The 19,302-nt window shown below is 33.0% G+C and overlaps 1 protein-coding gene and 2 long non-coding RNA genes across 4 annotated transcripts in view; 2 read left to right on the top strand and 1 right to left on the bottom strand.

The window, feature by feature from the left end:
• The window catches only part of LOC125049512 (sulfotransferase 1E1-like), a 39,500-nt gene extending 20,625 nt beyond the window's left edge, over positions 1 to 18,875 (top strand). For both annotated transcript variants that reach the window (XM_047648862.1, XM_047648861.1), the window contains exons 2-7: positions 10,254 to 10,388; positions 13,600 to 13,699; positions 15,138 to 15,457; positions 16,430 to 16,524; positions 16,911 to 17,070; positions 17,670 to 18,875. In XM_047648862.1, the coding sequence (XP_047504818.1) occupies positions 10,298 to 10,388; positions 13,600 to 13,699; positions 15,138 to 15,457; positions 16,430 to 16,524; positions 16,911 to 17,070; positions 17,670 to 17,806 (903 nt within the window). In that variant the 5' untranslated portion in view covers positions 10,254 to 10,297 and the 3' untranslated portion in view covers positions 17,807 to 18,875. The remainder of the gene's footprint in view (positions 1 to 10,253; positions 10,389 to 13,599; positions 13,700 to 15,137; positions 15,458 to 16,429; positions 16,525 to 16,910; positions 17,071 to 17,669) is intronic.
• Positions 2,872 to 3,454, top strand: LOC125049516. The gene is made up of 2 exons (XR_007117016.1): positions 2,872 to 3,229; positions 3,386 to 3,454. It is a non-coding gene; the product is annotated as an uncharacterized LOC125049516 (long non-coding RNA).
• LOC125049514 lies at positions 6,251 to 6,954 on the bottom strand. Its single transcript, XR_007117015.1, has 2 exons — positions 6,488 to 6,954; positions 6,251 to 6,334 (listed from the first exon to the last, which is right to left on the bottom strand). It is a non-coding gene; the product is annotated as an uncharacterized LOC125049514 (long non-coding RNA).
• Positions 18,876 to 19,302: the final 427 nt, after the last annotated feature.

Below are 19,302 nucleotides of genomic sequence, written 5' to 3'. Positions count from 1 at the left end.
TCAAATTTTAAACGTTTTGGAGTCGATTAAAAAATTACTTTGTATTTATGTGTTCATTATGCACCTCCAATATATTTTTAACATTTCCCCTGACATCTTAAACTTAAATCTCTACGGTATATACTTGTGCAATTAGCTTTCTAATTGCATTCGAAAATGTTTATGTATGTCATCTTTTCAATATAACAGCAGTGTGGGCCTAGTGGCTTTAGCGTGCGGTCCTCAACCCTGAATTCGTAGGTTCGAACCCCGGTTGTTGTTGTTTCTGTGCGCATTTAACACTCGCTCACACGGTGAAGGAAAACATCGTGAGGAAACCGGCATGCTTTAGAAGTTAGAACCAACCATTCAACCACGGAAGGCCGATCACCTACTTGCCTATTGGAAAAACAAATGATTAAAATAAATGCATTAGCGAAGTAAGACGTTTTTTTTAACTAAAAAAAGCATTCAATTTTGCAGAAAAATTAGTTGAAAAGAGTATTTTTTACATACAATTTTTTTTAGTAATCTGAATGATATAACCGTGACGTAGAAATATGTTTAAAGTATGTATGAATCACTAGGCCGATAGGGTATCGTGTAGATAAGAATCGGAAGGTTATACCTATTAGTAATATACATTTAGATACAGAAAAAAATACATAACGACTGTTTTTGTATTACTTAAATATAAAAACAATACTTTTTATTTACAATTCTTCGAATTATATGACAACCGCTGCCTAGGATGCACAATTTTATTAAATCTTGCTTTCAGGGGACATTCCCTATCTGTAAGAACTTGTATGGATACCTGTTTTATTACACAATATATATATGCACAAGCTTCACTTCACTCACTCCATTACGCGACCCAAAATATGTCTTGTCTTCCACCAATTGCTGGCTTACAGTTAACTAAAAAATTTTCGTTATCTTGTTATATTAATTATAATCGGTGCTTAATTTGACATTCGTTTTTGTTCCCTTTAGAGTTGACAGATAGCTCGTGCTCATTGCACCATCTCCTGTTTTTGATGGGTTGACTGATAGCTTCCCCTTGAGTATTGGCTCCTAGAGTAAGGTGCACACAAGTGCACAAGCGCTAATAAAAGATTTAAGAAGCTTATATTTGGGAGCACCGGCCAGATAAGAACAGTATGCCGTATTTGAGCCTTGTGACTGAAAACTGCTTAGCTATACTCAAAACACCCAGCTTTTTTTCAAATAGGTTTAACGATATTTCAAAGGAAAGTTTAGTATTATGTCTATCTAACACGGGCTTGGGAATGTGTATCTTTTTATTTACACATTTAAATATTGACTTGCTTGTATAATTTAACATTAAGTTTACAACTTTCTTACAAAGAATTTGATATGGCCCGAGGGGTTCTAGTGCACAGGTGCTAATGAAAGATTTAATTTGGCACCTAAATAGTACCGGTGACCCCAGAGCTGGTGCTTTCCTCGCTCAACGAATAAGTATCGCAATACAGCGAGGAAATGCAGCCAGCATTAAAGGTACACTGTCGCAGGGACCAAAATATTCAATTGGTTTTAGTTTTTAATTAATAAATTTTTAATTATAATTATTAATACTATGTAGGTTAAAAATATTGTGAATACTCTATATTTGTGTATTATTAAATATACTTCTTATTTGACTTTTTTTTTACATATATTACAGATATTTTGTATATATATTTACTTTAATAATAATTCATTATTTTGTTGATAACTTAGAGATTGTCTAAGCACACCTGGGCAACGCTCAGTACGTTACGAAATTCAGTAGATATGCGATTTGAAAGTATATCCATGCGTTTTATTATTATTTATCCACTATGCTCCGCAGAACAATAACCAACGGGTACCAACGAAAAATCAAAGAAGCCCTCGGGATTGCATTAGCATTCTACCCGGACATTTCCAGGTGTCTGTATATGTACATTGTACATATCATACATTATAATCAATTAAATTGGGCTCAATTAAAGTAATCTTAAAATCTCTTGATAAAATAAATACTTAAGATAAAATCTTAGATAACAAAGCATACGTAAATTAAATTAAATTTAGTACAGATGTACTGAAATTACTTGAAATGCGTATTACTGATATTAAACGTTATAAGATAAACAGTATTTATGGCCCCTAAGCCATACTGTTACCTATAGTTGCACTATAGTAACATAGTTACAATTCTTCGAATTATATTGCAACTGCTACATAAGATGCACAATTATTTTAATGTTGCTTGCATGGGACATTCCCTTGTAGTAAAAACTTGTATGAGTACATACATTTGTTATTACAAAATATGAACAAAAATTTCACTTTACTCTCTCCATTACGCGACTTATATTAAATTAACAGTTATAAGATAAACAGTATTTATGGTTCTAAAGGCCGATTTACATTATCTTAGTGTTTAGGAGAGTGCTTTAGGATAGTACTTTAGTTGAAACATGTAAACGCTACTTGCTTTAGTAAACGCTACGCTAAAGAACTTGCCTTTCAAGTTGTACTAAAGCACTCTCCTAAACACTAAGGGTGAGATCTATAGAGCGGACTTAGGGTGAGATCTATAGTCCGCACTTGGACTTTGCTCAGACTTACCTTACGAAAAACTTTGCTTAGTGTACACTAAGGTTAAACTATGATTTCGTATTTATAGACATTTTAACGGTGAGATTAAGCTAAGCCCAAGCTAAGACAGCAAATGTCAAAATACAAATTGATGTTTCATTTCATGCAATACTTTGTTTATTATCCTTTAAAAAAGTAAACAATAACAAATATTTAAACATCTAAAACGGTACACATATATCTTCAATTTATTGTTATTTATGTATTTATTTATTTTATTATTGCAATAACTACAAATTTACGAGTAACCTTTAGAAAATGTATTAATTATTTAAAGATGACAATAATTTTGTTACGTAGAACGGATCGCATTGTTTTGACAACAGCAACAGAGCACTTGTATCAAATATCAACAATTGAAAATTTTGCCTAAAGTGTTGTATATGTTCGGAACGAATACAACTAAAATCCTTCCATCCTGTACGGTGAGAATGAATTCAAAAGAAGGAACCGTATTTTGAAACACACGGTATTAAATGTGATCCTGCCGCTGATCATTACAAACTTGCAACCTTATAACAACAGAGGATCGCCAAACCTACCGCAATTGCAAATACTTATTGCATTAAAGCATAAAAATGCAACTGGATGTTTTCAGGTAATATTGTGTTCATAAATATGTATGGTTTTTCGATTTGAATATTATACCTATGTATTCTCAAATGATTTTAAATAAATATGTTGAAGACATTTGTCTTCTGACTTTCAGAAACATAACATATATGTAACTAATAATAATTCATTGACATTACAGATGGTGTGTGGTGATCTGAACAGCATAAGCCAATCTACAGTCTGTTTAATTATAAATAAAGTCTCTGCAGAGTTGAGTAAATTACTTCCTAGATTTGTAAATTTTCCAAGAAATATGAACACAGCCAAAAGGAAGTTTGAAGAATTAGGAAGATCTAATACTCACCATGACCTAAACAGTATAATCAGAGCTATTGACTGCACCCATATAAAAATTAATAGACCCAAAGGTATCGCTCACTCTGAAGCATACAGAAATAAAAAAGGGTAATTTTCTGTAAATGTGCAAGCAATAATAGGGCCTGATATGGAAATATTTGATATAGTGACTAGGTGGCCTGGCAGTTCACACAACAGCAGGATATTTAGAAAATGCCTGTTTTAGTAGGTGACAGCGGTTATCCAGCACTTAACTTCATGTTAACAACACTTTTAAATCCAATGACAAGAGCTGACAATATTTATAATTATTCTCAAATAAGAACTAGGCATATTTTTGAAAGATTTTTCGGAGTGTGAAAAAGGAAATTTCCATGTTTACAGCTCAGTCAAAATTGACAAATACTAGTTATATATAATTATAGCTTGTGCTGTATTGCATAATATAGGTATACAGAGAGGGGATGCTTATGATGATGGTGATCTTGCTGACAGCAGAAGTTGAGTAACACAGAAACAATGAAAGATCTCCTACAGGTCTAGCATTCCGGCAATCTGTGATTGCACAATTTATCTAGGTAATGTGTTTGGTAATAAAGAATATCAAAACAAAACTTGTTTCATTTTAATCATTTCTGATTCTGTTTTTAAGTGTAATACATATTTCTAATACTAATTTATATTTTTGTTGAAGAAATTCTATTTCTAACAGATTTTTTAATTTCATATGTTCCACTCCTAACTCAATTTTTTTAGGGTAGTCAGGTAATAATTCAGGGAAACGAAAATAACATGTGAAGCGAGAAACATCGGTTAGGTTATAGTTTGAATTTCGTTGTCACTATAATATGCCAGGGCTGCCAGGTGACATACAAAATCACACCAGTTATTTTTAAGATTTCTCAAAAATGGGGTTTGAACAATTACATAAATAATATAAATAAACAACAATAAATACCATAATAATGTGTAATTATTTTAATTCTTGCATTTCATAGGTATTTATCAAGATCATGTATAATTTCTTTGAATTCAAATTCTATTTTTCCCAAAGTCTATGGAACTCCGATACAAAATGGCAACACCGTTCATTAAAAACCGACAAAAATAAAAAGTCCAGTAAAAGATATGATGGTAAAGCAAATTTTAGGCCATTATTTTTGTTAGGCTTATAGTCAAAGTTTTTGGTAAGTCGTCGATTTCGTGGACTTGGGATTAAGCTAAGCCAACACTCGGAGAGATTCGCAGTTTGCTCTATAAATACCGACTGTGTCTTAGCTCGATAGTTAAGTCAGAGCAAAGTCTAAGTGCGCACTATAGATCTCACCCTTAGACTTTGCTCTGACTTAACTATCGAGCTAAGACACAGTCGGTATTTATAGAGCAAACTGCGAATCTCTCCGAGTGTTGGCTTAGCTTAATCCCAAGTCCACGAAATCGACGACTTACCAAAAACTTTGACTATAAGCCTAACAAAAATAATGGCCTAACATTTGCTTTACCATCATATCTTTTACTGGACTTTTTATTTTTGTCGGTTTTTAATGAACGGTGTTGCCATTTTGTATCGGAGTTCCATAGACTTTGGGAAAAATAGAATTTGAATTCAAAGAAATTATAAATGATCTTGATAAATACCTATGAAATGCATGAATTAAAATAATTACACATTATTATGGTATTTATTGTTGTTTATTTATATTATTTATGTAATTGTTCAAACCCCATTTTTGAGAAATCTTAAAAATAACTGGTGTGATTTTGTATGTCACCTGGCAGCCCTGGCATATTATAGTGACAACGAAATTCAAACTATAACCTAACCGATGTCTCTCGCTTCACATCTGTTATTTTCGTTTCCCTGAATCTTCTACCATTTATTACCTGACTACCCTAAAAAATTTGAGATAGGAGTGGAACATATGAAATTAAAAAATCTGTTAGAAATAGAATTTCTTCAACAAAAATATAAATTAGTATTAGAAATATGTATTACACTTAAAAAAAGAATCAGAAAATAAATGATTAAAATGAAACAAGTTTTGTTTTGATATTTTTTATTACCAAACAAATTACCCAGTTAAATTGTGCAATCACAGATTGCCGGAATGCTAGTTTCTGTGTTACTCAACTTCTGCTGTCAGCAAGATCACCATCATCATAAGCATCCCCTCTCTGTATACCTATATTATGCAATACAGCACAAGCTATAATTATATATAACTAGTATTTGTCAATTTTGACTGTAGTCCTAGCTGTAAACATGGAAATTTCCCTTTTCACACTCCGAAAAACCTTAAAAAAATATGCCTAGTTCTTATTTGAGAATAATTATAAATATTGTCAGCTCTTGTCATTGGATTTAAAAGTGTTGTTAACATGAAGTTAAGTGCTGGATAACCGCTGTCACCTACTAAAACAGGCATTTTCTAAATATCCTGCTGTCGTGTGAACTGCCAGGCCACCTAGTCACTATAGCAAATATTTCCATATCAGGCCCTATTATTGCTTGCACATTTACAGAAAAATACCCTTTTTTATTTCTGTATGCTTCAGAGTGAGCGATACCTTTGGGTCTATTAATTTTTATATGGGTGCAGTCAATAGCTCCGATTATACTGTTTAGGTGAGTATTAGATCTTCCTAATTCTTCAAACTTCGTTTTGGCTGTGTTCATATTTCTTGGAAAATTTACAAATCTAGGAAGTAATTTACTCAACTCTGCAGAGACTTTATTTATAATTAAACAGACTGTAGATTGGCTTATGCTGTTCAGATCACCACACACCATCTGTAATGTCAACAAATTATTATTAGTCACATATATGTTATGTTTCTGAAATTCAGAAGACAAAAGTCTTCAACATATGTATTTAAAATCATTTGAGAAGAGGTATAATATATCAAATTGAAAAACCATACATATTTATGAACACAATATTACCTGAAAACATCCAGTTGCATTTTTATGCCTTAATGCAATAAGTATTTGCAATTGCGGTAGGTTTGGCGATCCTCTGTTGTTATAAGGTTGCAAGTTTGTAATGATCAGCGTCAGATCACATTTAATACCGTGTGTTTCAAAATACGGTTCCTTCTTTTGAATTCATTCTAACCGTACAGGATGGAAGGATTTTGGTTTTATTAGTTCCGAACATATACAACACTTTAGGCATTCGTGGATTCATATCGGCTGCAGTTCCTACCCTTTCAATGTTTTCTATAGAAGATAGAACTCTCTCTCTCCATCATGTCACTTTCGATATTGATATTTCCAAGCGGTCCATGTAACAAAGCCAAATCACAAAACGTCACAGTGCTTCGGGAATGCGTAGGTCTTAAGTAGGTATACGATCCAGATTGGTCCAGGTCCAAGTCACAAAGCCTTTATATTTATAAGCTCATACAAACAGAAACAGAAAAGAGAAAAAGTGGTTTAAAATTTTCAATTGTTGATAGTTGATACAAGTGCTCTGTTGCTGTTGTCAAAACATTGCGATCCGTTCTACGTAATAAAATTATTGTCATCTTTAAATAATTAATACATTTTCTAAAGGTTACTCGTAAATTTCTAGTTATTGCAATAATAAAATAAATGAATACATAAATAACAATAAATTGAAGATATATGTGTACCGTTTTAGATGTTTAAATATTTGTTATTGTTTACTTTTTTAAAGGATAATAAACAAAGTATTGCATGAAATGAAACATCAATTTGTATTTTGACATTTTCTGTCTTAGCTTGGGCTTAGCTTAATCTCACCGTTAAAATGTCTATAAATACGAAATCATAGTTTAACCTTAGTGTACACTAAGCAAAGTTTTTCGTAAGGTAAGTCTGAGCAAAGTCCAAGTGCGCACTATAGATCTCACCCTAAGATAATGTAAATCGGCCTTTAAGCCATACTGTTTACTTTAGTCCATGCGTTGGGTAGTCTCTCTCCTAAAATATGGCGAGGGGGCCGATGGCTGGCCATGCATCATACTCGTGAACGAGTGCTACTCGTGGTGACTGGTGGAACTTGAATTCGTGTATGTGGTGATGTTAGTTATTTCGACTATGTATTTGCGTGTTGTTCCCACGAAAATGTTAGTGCGTGCTCCTATTTTACTGTTGATCGAGTACAAATCTTTGTTTTTAATTTAATTTTATTATTAATTAACTATTACTTACTTAAGATGTCATGGAACATGGTATAATGGTTACAGCTACAAGTTTTGGTTTTAATTTTGATTAAAAAGAGGCGGAGAGTTTATTGCCAGTTCTTCTCGTCCGTTTTTACCCTTTCTTTGAGAACTGGCAGTAAATGTAAAACTAAAAGCATTTTATATTTATTTCTTTATTGACGTTCATAAGTGTTCATTGTGTTACCTAAATGAATCTATGGTTTTGACCCAAAATATGTCTTGACCTTCGAAACGACAAACTACCACCGCTCCCTATTCCGTGCCACTTGCCGCCAGTTGCTGGCTTACAGCTGCCGCAGGTCCCCCTCTGAACTGTATCGATCCAGCGGTACCTGGTCTCTCCTACTGGCCCTCAGGGCTGTTGGCCGCCTTATGCAAGCTTCCTTCACTATCCGATCCAATCGTCCGACGTGCCCAAGCCAACGTAGTCAGTGGGCCTTGTATTCGCCTATAATATTAGGCTGGGTTACTAATTCCCCTAAAAAGAAGAGTTGGTAGCGTCATTCCGAAATCGGCATTTGTCTTTCTTTATTTGATGGTACTATTATTTTTTAAATTAAGTTCTTTTTAGGCTCATAAAAGAATTCTGTAGAAGAATTAGGTGATGAATAAGTGCATCACACGATTGACACATTTGAGTTTGACAATTTGGGAAAGCGTATTTTTTATACTTATTTAGAATTTATTCTGTGAATATTTTCTGTCTTAAAAGTGAATTCGAAGAAAATTAGGTCTGGATTACAACTTCTTGCTAATTAATTGAACCTTATAACTGAACTACTAGGAGTGTTATTTTTAAGGTTTTGCTTTACATAATATTTACAAAAAAAAATGGTCAATATAAACAACATTTTTCATAACACAATATCAGATAAATATAAAAAACAATTTGAAAGTGATAAATCAACATTATATCATTCAAGACAAATATTTTTGTTTTGATAAACGTACTTAATTTAGATTTAAGGATCATAAGCACTCAATGTACCGCCTTATCTGGTTGTTGGGAAAACGCATAATTATAGATAAGTATTTTAAGTACTTGCTTATGTTATTATGTTAATCTGTTGTTAACAACATGACGTCATCACGGTTCTCTATAAATCTTTATAAAGCTGAAACTGAATTCAGGATGGCTAAAGGTTATATAACTGCTATAAGAGAGGCGCTGGATAAAAACCGGTGGAAACAGATAGTCCGGCATAAGAACTGTGCCTCTATCTTACGGATACGTGCTCTGAAGACTAACTTTCTGCGACCGAAAATGCCCCTTGATAGCTTGGATTTAAAGACCGCGGCCTAACTGAACAAGAAGCTACACGAAGAAGAGAGAGCGAGAGAGACGGACGTTCCCCCAGTGTATCTTAACTGCGAGAGCAAGAGAGACGGAGAACGACGCCAGCGCTGCCAACTACGAACTAAACTGGGGGCAGACCGCACTTGGAATCGGAACACGAAATCCTTATAGTCTGCACTTCTATCATACGTTTTGATTATACGCTCAGACATGAGCTGCCGATTAAAGAGAGAAAGATCAGGTTATATAATATCACGGTACTATAACCACGAATGAAACATTTATTAAAAATGTTTTATACCCAAACTTTTCTCATCAATCATTCTAGATATTCGTAAAAACAACAATAAATTGAAGTAATTTGTGTATTGATCGTTAAAAGACAGACCGGTCTGTCTAGAATATAGAAGTATAGTGTCGCTGACTTTTTTGTTGGCTCTACAACTTCAGAGATTACCCTCTAACATAATAGAAGATAAACATAATAACTACAGCCAACTGATACTTTTTTTTTATTTTAGTAAAAATTTGCGCACGAACTTATACTATTTGGGTGACATCCTTGGGGACTAGATAGTTAGATACTCCTCCGTGGTAAATATTTAACGATACTAAACGATTAATGGTTTGGTTGATAATCTAGTCATATAGGTAATAATGCTTCTTTGACTGTATGTTATTTTTTTTATTCTAGGTACATGGTCTATATATATAAATATCAAAATAATGGAGTTTCTTTCCCATTCTTCTCCATATTAAACTACCATTTGCATGGGCAACTAGTCATTTTATTTTAAATTATTTTTAACTAGCAATTTTGCCTTTGTAAAGTGCCTTTTTAATAGGCCAATTTAAATAAATGGTTTGACTTTTATACAAATAAAATTGGAAATACATTTTTTAATGATAAACAATATAAACCGTGACCGTGACCACGCACGCTTTAAAGCACGCGAAACGTCGGATTTTTTTATTATTATGTAAAATATTTATAAGTTTATAATAATACATAACTTCAATCCGGTAAAAAAGTGTTTTCTTTAAATAATATACTATTCAATTTGTCTATCTATGTATGTTTATATGGTAATAAATTAATTCTAAAATTATTCATTATTGCGAAGATGTCCTTATAAACAAAACACACATCAAAACTGAATTAATTAATTTTTAACAATCAACTTTCGAATTGCCCTATATAGAACTGTGTATTTTTTTCCAGGTTACACAAAAAAATTCATCAAATGTGGCAAGACTGGGTATGTGATGCCCGCTGCATTTAAAAAGCACGCTGAATACATCTACAACTTCAAGGTCCGGCCAGATGATATTTGGGTCGTCACTTATCCTAGATCAGGTCAGTTTTCTCTTCTATATACGTTATCACAAATTATCAAACCTAAACATCGATGATAGTTATTACAGTACCGGCTCTTATCAGTAAAACGCATTAATTTTTTAAAATTTGTTTTTACTGATGACTTAACTGAATATAACTATTTAATCGGCCCGATATTAGGTGCACGAAAAATATATTATAAACTTAACTAGTTGAGAATTGACCGGTCCGATGTGAGGTATCCGATCAAAGCTGCTGGTCTCTGTTTTCCGTTTCCTTATATAACGTAGTTGCGTAAGAGGGGTTCTGGTATTGGGTATGCGGGGCAAAGGGAGTGCAATGGATATGTAACACATTACAATAAAGACAGATCTTCACTAGGATTTATTCCGAATATAATAACTTTAAATTTCAAGCATTAAAAGCGATCTTCGATCATAATATTTCATTTTAAAATTCCACTGAAGACTGACGTATTCAATATATATATACTGACGTATTCAATGTTTATATTCACTTATAATACCACAAGAGCTTCAAAATTATCGGGTATTTCCCGATAGGTTCGTTGCAAACAATTAATATAGTCGTCATGACGACTATATTTGTTTGCAGGGAACCTTGAGGGAAATGCCCGATAATTTTGAAGCTCGTGTGGTATTCGGGGGATTATTTTTCCGACCCAAATGTCGGCCAATAGAATTGCACCATGAGACGAAATGTACAGTTAACAAATAAGAATTTCATAATGAATAAAACAACTACTTAATACTTTTCTTGAAGCAACGACCAGAGAAAATTTTCACAAAAAAATTTCAGTATAATACCATGTAGGTTGTACCACGTGACGTCGAATGGTGCAATTCTATTGGCCGACATTAGGGTCGGAAAAATAATCAATAATATATGGTTGATGAAAATAAAATAACAAAATTTTAAATGAAGAAATGAATGAATTGGATGAACGCTCGTCACCATTTCTGAGACAGTTGGCAACAACTTATAACGTTTATGATTCCAATTTTATTGTAAGAGCTGTTACCGCGATCTCAAGATTGCGACATCTGAGCATGTAGTTCCCGTGTATGTCGTACATTGAGAGATAAATGGAACAAAATCAAAATTGCATACAAAAATTAGGTTAGGCATTTTCGCTATGAGAGGTAACAAAGTACCAGCGCAAGAAAGTTTAATAATAATAGAAGCATTCAATATATCTCCAGTGAGACGTAATAATAAATTTAAAATACAATCAATTTAGATAAGTACTACACAACAACACATGACTGTACTATAGATGTAGTATTAAGTAGAATTTGATTAATATATTGGACGTGAATGTGTAGATGTCACCGTAAAATTGTAAAAACCGTTAGATTGTAATCTATCTCGCGAGATTGTAAACTGTCGAAAGATTGTCAACTCAACATACTGCTTGCAATTTAACGTATTATTATTCGGTAGTTATATGAAATTGTTGGGAAGTAAAATTCATCTGTAATTGACCAAAGAAGTTTCAATGATAACTAAGTTAGTGTAGTACAATCTACCGAATACCGATAACCGATAACCGATAGATTACAATCTAACGGTTTTTACAATTTTACGTTAACATAGACATGATATACACGCTGACGTTGTGCCACTCAGGCACATAATAACACTTCAGTTATAATGTTTTATCGAAGTGACTTGGTAAAATCCGTTGATTTAGATAAAGTTGATAGCGAGAGCTGAAACCAACGAAATTATGTCCGTGGCAACAATATCGACGTTGTTAACAGTTATCAGTACGGTTTTGTGAAAATTTATTAGTTTACTCATACCAAAGAAAAGTATACGCTATAGGAATCTTATAAAATAGCTAACCGGGCAAACGTCGTTTTGCCATGTACATCATTTATTATAAAAAAATAGGGGTTGATTGTAGAGGGATGAAAGTTAGAGGTTGTATGTATTTTTTAATGCTGTATCATAAAAACAGATAAAAATATCTAAAAATAAAAAAAATATTTAGGAGTGGACTACCTTTAACATTTAGGGGGATAAAAATAGATGTTGTCCGATTCTGAGACATACCCAATATGCACACAAAATTTCATGAGAATCGGTCGAGCCGTTTCGGAGGAGTTTAACTACAAACACCGCGACACGAGAATTTTATATATTAGACTAGCTGCCCCCCCGTTTCTCCTTAATGTGATTTAGGGGACAACCCTTAACATTTAGCGGTTTAAAAGATAGATAGTAGCAGATTCTCAGACTCCTCATGCAGAATATGCATAAAAATTTTCCTAAGAATCGGTCGAGCTGTTTCGGAGGAGTATGGGAACGAACATTGTGACACTAGAATTTTATATGGAATCAATTGTTGCTTGACGGCATAGAAGGCTTATAAAAATGTCCTAACCCGTTGGTTGCGCTACAAGCGCTAGTTAGTGTCAAAGACAATTATGGTCAAATAATATATAAGATATTATAATAAAATATATTTAATTATTCAAAGTATGTACCATTGCTACGATGTACTTTCACCATCTTATAGGAAGTTCATTGATCTCTTTACTAATAAAAAAAGGTTGCGTGTACTTATGTACGCGCGTAAGAAGTTATACTTCTTTGGCATTATCAAAAATAGTTTTTGATTGCATGCAAATAATTAATTACAATTAAATAATCAAAGATTGGAAAAGGAGTCATTATAGTCAATACTTTATTATATTATACAGTTTACATTTGAAAAATTAAATAAATGAATATTTATTATTATTCTCTTACATTAAGTGTAACATAAATTCTATTATTATTCGAATGTTGTTTTTCAATTATGTCCAATGCCGTAGCATCTTCCGTGGTCAAGTTCATTCTGTTAATTTTGTGTCACGGTGCGCGCGCATCGTAAAATTTCACACTCATCAATTTTTCATAACGCGCCTAAAGAAGTATAACTTCAAAAACCCGCACGGGAATCAATAAAATCTTTGAAGGCGGATGGATTCGCTTCCACAATAGCCTTCAATACTTCGTTATCAACTTTGGTGTCCGGCCGTCCACGGGGCTTGTTCTGCATTCTGATATATCCAGGAGGAAAAACATTGGCATCAAAAACGCACTATGTTTCCTTTTGAGACACCGCCGCACTATACGTCATAAATCCTTCGAATCTCAAATTGAATTTGGAATTCCGAACCAAAGAGGAGATATATCTTAAGGCGTTTCATAATTTCAGGAACAACATGGACCCAAGAAATGGTGTGGTTATTGGAAAATGGTTTGGACTTCGAAGCATCGAAAAAATCTCCTCTGTATGAACGATTTCCTATGTTAGAGTAAGTATTATTTTATATGCATACATAATTTTTATTTGTAGTAATAAAGTTTTATGTTGGTTGTTAGATAATATTACTTAACGCGCTTATCATGTGTATAATTTCTCAGCGATACAAAATGCTTTGGCAGGGTAAAATGTGATACATTTTATATATATCATGACTAATTATAAATATGCGTCAATACATTCAAATTGCAATGAAAAATAATGAATGTATGTAGTATAATAAGATGGATTTAGGCTTTTATACATAAAATGTTACGCAGATACAAATACCACTCTGAAATTACGGAGCTGTTTTTCGCTTTAAAATCAGGATAAATTTGAATGACGACTGATACATCGGTTATTAATGTAATTAAAGTTTATACGTATTTATTTTAGAATAAATTTTATCACTATATAACAATATTACAATTTTCTTGACCCGCATAGTAATAATAATAATTAAATAAAATAAAAATGTGCGTGTACTAGTGTACACACGTTAGAAGTGAAACTTCTTTATGACCTTATTTTTCGAAAAATTATCTATATGCAACTAACTTTACAGAAATTGGTTAAATAAAGTTAAATTAGATAAAGTTTAACAAAAGGCTTTTAATATCACAGACTTGAATATAAATAATAAAATTATTTCATTTTACCTTATTACCACTAAGATTATTACAGAATTTCATAAATTGTAATATAATTTTTAGTATCATTGTTATAGTTATTATAATTTTTTGTTATTAATGGTTTAGAATCTCTTCGAATCAACCGTGGTAGGGACGAGAAAAAGACGCGCGTAACGGTCAAATGTGACGCGTAACCGAAACATGTGACGCGTAACCGAAAAATGTTACACTAAATTTTTTTCCAACCCCGATAAAGAAGTTTCACTTCAAAAATTAAAAAGGTTTTCCCTGTGACAGCGTACCTTTAAATTAGTTTATTATTATTTATTTCTTAAGATGTCATGTGGAACATGGTGAAATGGTTGCTCCTTACAAACGTTGTGTAAAAACTTGGCGATTAAAAAGAGTGGCAGAGAGTTTATTGCCAGTTCTTCTCTTCCGTTCTAAGCCCTTGATTTGAGAACTGGCAGTAAATGTAAAATTAGAAGCATATAATGTATATTTCTTTTTTCACGTTCATTTCATTCATTGTGTTACCTATATGAATAAATGATTTTTGACTTTTTAACGCTAGCGGCAATTCCTCGCTGCATTACGATACTTATTCGTTGAGCGAGGAAAGCACCCCAGCTCCGGGGCTACCGGTACTATCTACGAGTACCAGGCGCTAACATTAATCTTTAATTAGCGCCTGTGCACTTGAACCCCACGGCCCAAGAGTCTCTACTCCAAAGGGAAGAAAATAAAAAAAAGAGTGTGTGTACTTATGTACACGCGTTAGAAGTTATACTTCTTTAGGTCGAAATTTCTTTACAGATTAACATCACAAATTCCGGAGGTGGCGTTCGAGCTGATTAAGATAAACTTCATGAATCTAGCAAATTTTCAAGGTTTGAACAAGGCGGTAAAGCGGCCGAGTTGGAAGGATATAGATGAGGCACCATCACCTAGATTAATCAAAACCCACCTCCCATTATCGTTACTCCCACCAGATCTATTGAAGGCAAGAGTCATCTATGTTGCCAGAGATCCGAGAGATGTTGTGGTATCAAATTATTATCTTCATAAAATGATTATAAAGAGTCTGATGCGAGGATCGTTTATACACTTTTGGGAGGCGTTCCGGCGGGATTTACGTAAGTTTCATAAAATCTATTTATTTTAATTATATTTATTTATATTTTATTTATAAGCCACTTTAAATACTGTTAAAAATAACATTTCAAATCCGTTCGTTAGTTATTATTTTTGCCGTTTCTTTGAGTTCTACAGTATGGAATCCTTTTGGGTAGACGCATCCTCCTGAACTTCCCATTTGGATGTTAGCTGTCTCCATCCATTTATCCTCAGAAACCTTATCTAAGTCGTCTTAAAAATATATTTATAATTTTATATACATATATAAAATTCTCGTGTCACAATGTTAGTTACCATACTCCTCCGAAAGGGCTTGACCGATTTTTATATGCATATTCAGTAGTTCTGAGTATTGGCTACTTTTTACTTACTATCTATTTTTCATACCCCTAAGTGATAAGGGTTGTCCACCCCTAACATTTTTTTTTTTTTGGACGAAATTTTAATTTTTATCTATACTAAATATTGTAGACTAGCTGTTCTCGCGAACTTCTTTTCGCCGTAATATGTTTTTTTTCTTAATATACCTTGTTACATACCAACTTACCAACATATGCAACGTTTGGTTTAAAAGTTTTTCCATGCCATTTTCTCTTTTATTCGTGCCTTCCTCAGAGTTCAATAAATAACTGAATACGTGATTATGCTTTTATTTTGCGATTTACTTTTATTTGTTAAGATGGTAATATGTCTGTATTCAACAACAATCTTAAATAGAAAAGTCAATTCTAAAGTTATTGTGGTTTAGTATAGATGGTGGTTGGGTTAGGTTGGGAAACTGTTACCGCACCTCCCATTCATAGCAAACAGATGGGCCTGTTGGGTTTTAATGGGTAGGGGTTCATTTCACCACACGGGATGAGGGCCACACTCCCCTCGTCACCACGGCGCGGGGATCTATAAATTGATTTCCCAATAATATAAAAAAAAATCGTATAATAGCTATTCTATAAATTACCGTTTATTTTCAGTACCTGGAATGCCAATTATATCTCACACAAACGAAGCCTGGAAACAGAGACATCATCCGAATCTCCATTTTTTGTTTTATGAAGATATGCTTCAGGTAATATTTTGTCCTTTCAAAAAAAGCGTTCACTTTTTTAAGGCAATTTCTGCCGCGCACCACCACTATGTGGAACCAGCTGCAAACTGAAGTATTTCCGAACCAATTCGACTTTGGGTCCTTAAAGAAAAGAGCGTACCAATTTTTAAAAGGCCAGCAGCGCGCTTGCGAGCCTTCTGGCAGTACGAGTGTCTATGGGCGGCGGTATCACTTAGCATCTGGTTAGCCTCCTGCTCGTCTGCCTCCTGTAACAAAAAAAAAAAAACTAAAATTAGTATAACATTCTCTAATTTTACATTGTGGCTCAGTTTGGGTATGATTTTTGAACCATCCATCAGACATCATTTATATAACAGATTAATATGTAATTATTAATTGAATTTTAGGATCTACCAATGAGCATACGTGGCGTCAGTGAATTTCTACAAAGGAGTGTAACCGAAGAACAAGTGCAGAAGCTTGCAGAACATTTAACGTTTAAAAATCTTAAGAAGAACAAAAATGTTAACAATTCAACTGACAGTGATATACAATTTATTAGAAAAGGTAGCAAATTATATTAATTTTCCCATATCTAAGGCAATGGCCAAAACTCAGAATATTTAGGCTTTGTTTAATATATAGCTGTTAACGTAAAATTGTAAACACCGTTAGATTGTAATCTATCTCGCGAGATTATAAACTGTCGACAGATTGTGAACCTCAGCTTACTGCTTACAATTTAACGTATTATTATTCGGTAGATTGTACTACACTAACTTAGTTATCATTCAAACTTCTTTGGTCAATTACAGATTAATTTTACTTTCCAACAATTTCATATACCTACCGAATAATTATACGTTAAATTGTAAGCAGTTCGTTGAGGTTCACAATCTTTCGACAGTTTATAATCTCGCGAGATAGATTACAATCTAACGGTGTTTACAATTTTACGGTGACATAGCTATTGAGGTCCGAAAATGAGGTTTAATTGTTATTCGCCTGTTGAAATTTGCATAGCCAAATGCTTAATAATTGAAAGAAAGTAAAGACAGTAAAAACGATTATATTAAATTATTTAAATTTTATATATGAATTTAAGTAAAAAATTTCGGGCTGCGGTCCCTACTAGAAGTGAAATGTCATAATTATAATTATTTCAGGTGAATCCGGTGGATGGAAAACACATTTCGATGCGAAAATGGAACTACAGGCTGAAGAATTTATGATTGAAAGACTAAAAGGTCAATCTTTGAAATACCCAACATATGTTGTAGACAATGAATGTTCTAGATTGTAAATAAGAAATGATTCATCTAGAATACATGTTTGAGACAAACGTAACTCCAGAGTTACGCATATGGAGTCCACACTCCATATATCTTTACGGGTGTTTTCAATAGAGAAGCTGTGTTGCCGAGTCGATTATCTATATTAGTCTATATTTTAGTTTAGTTTGCACAAAAAGATGACAACAAACCTTGGTATTGTAGCGACAGCTGCGATCTGCACTTACAAATCACTGCGATGACGTCACACCTTGAAACGCGCTAACGAAGTTATTCCGTCCAGTAAGGATATCTAGAACTTTTCTGCCTTAGTCACGCGGGCCTTAGAGGCGTTCTTTCAGTGGATAGACGAGGTCAGGTCGAGGGTCCTCACTTTAGATTGGAGGAACTGTTCACCAGCCTTCCTCCACAATATTAAGGAGTGCAATAGGCGGACGTATTGCTGAGCGAACTCTTCTGTGCCAATACAGAACACATGGATTCCTGCAAAAAGTTATGCAATAGATATACAAGTATGTCGAAACGTTGCCAGAATCAAGAACGTTACAACGCCTTAACCTCAAGAAATGCTTGCAGAGACATAACTAACAAGATATCTTCTTGCTAGCCAATCGGATAAAACAGGAAGCGAAGATAAATTAATTGTAGTATATGATACAGTATTTGTAATGTGAATATAAATTTATAACTAAGTATAAGCGTAACGATCATATCGTTATAAATAATATATAGTTGAATGGAACGATTTCTGAAAATGACAAACTTTGAGGGTAGTTTCAAGAAATAACGCGTGGGCCAAGATCACTTCTCGTTAATGTGCTGAGCCTTGATTGGCTTGGTGATAAATATTGTCATTCTTTTGAGACAACCATTCTTTGCGATCGGCGTGACTCCCTATCGTAATATAAAATTGTAAGAGACATGCGCTTGGTCACGTGATTATTCTCATTAAAATACAATAATTGTTAGTTGTCTTGTTTAAAATGACAGAAGGCAACTGTAAACTCAATGCAAGAGAAGAAAAAAATGTTTGCACGAATAATTGTCTAATTATTCACGAATAAAATTATTATTATTTAATTAAACAGTTTTTTTGTATCATATAATATTAATTTGATAAATGTAATTTTACTGAGTTCAGAAATTATTATTTAGTAAATTGAATCGAGAAGGGTTAAAAAGGTAGTTTTAGTACAATATAAAACAAGGGAGAAAGAAAATACTTATACTTGAATATTTGTTTATAACAACTTGGTAAGTTAATAAACAATAGAATTTTTGATAAAAAAAAAAAATTCTGTTACTTTATAGAGGACTGTCAATTATGACTTTTAGAAAAAAAAATTTTTTAACTAATTATTTAAACAATAGAAAGTTAAAAAAATCGATTATAAACAATTAAAAATTGTTATGTAGGAAAAAAATTTTTTTAAAATTCATAAAATTTTTAATGTAATAAAGTTGTGTTAAAAAATTTTTTTAAAATATTGATTTATTCAATTTGTTA

The sequence above is a fragment of the Pieris napi genome, chromosome 5 (genome assembly GCF_905475465.1).
Source record: "Pieris napi chromosome 5, ilPieNapi1.2, whole genome shotgun sequence".
NCBI lineage: Eukaryota > Metazoa > Arthropoda > Insecta > Lepidoptera > Pieridae > Pieris > Pieris napi.
The sequence above is the reverse complement of the archived record's forward strand: the minus strand, read 5'-3'. Positions and strand labels throughout refer to the sequence as shown.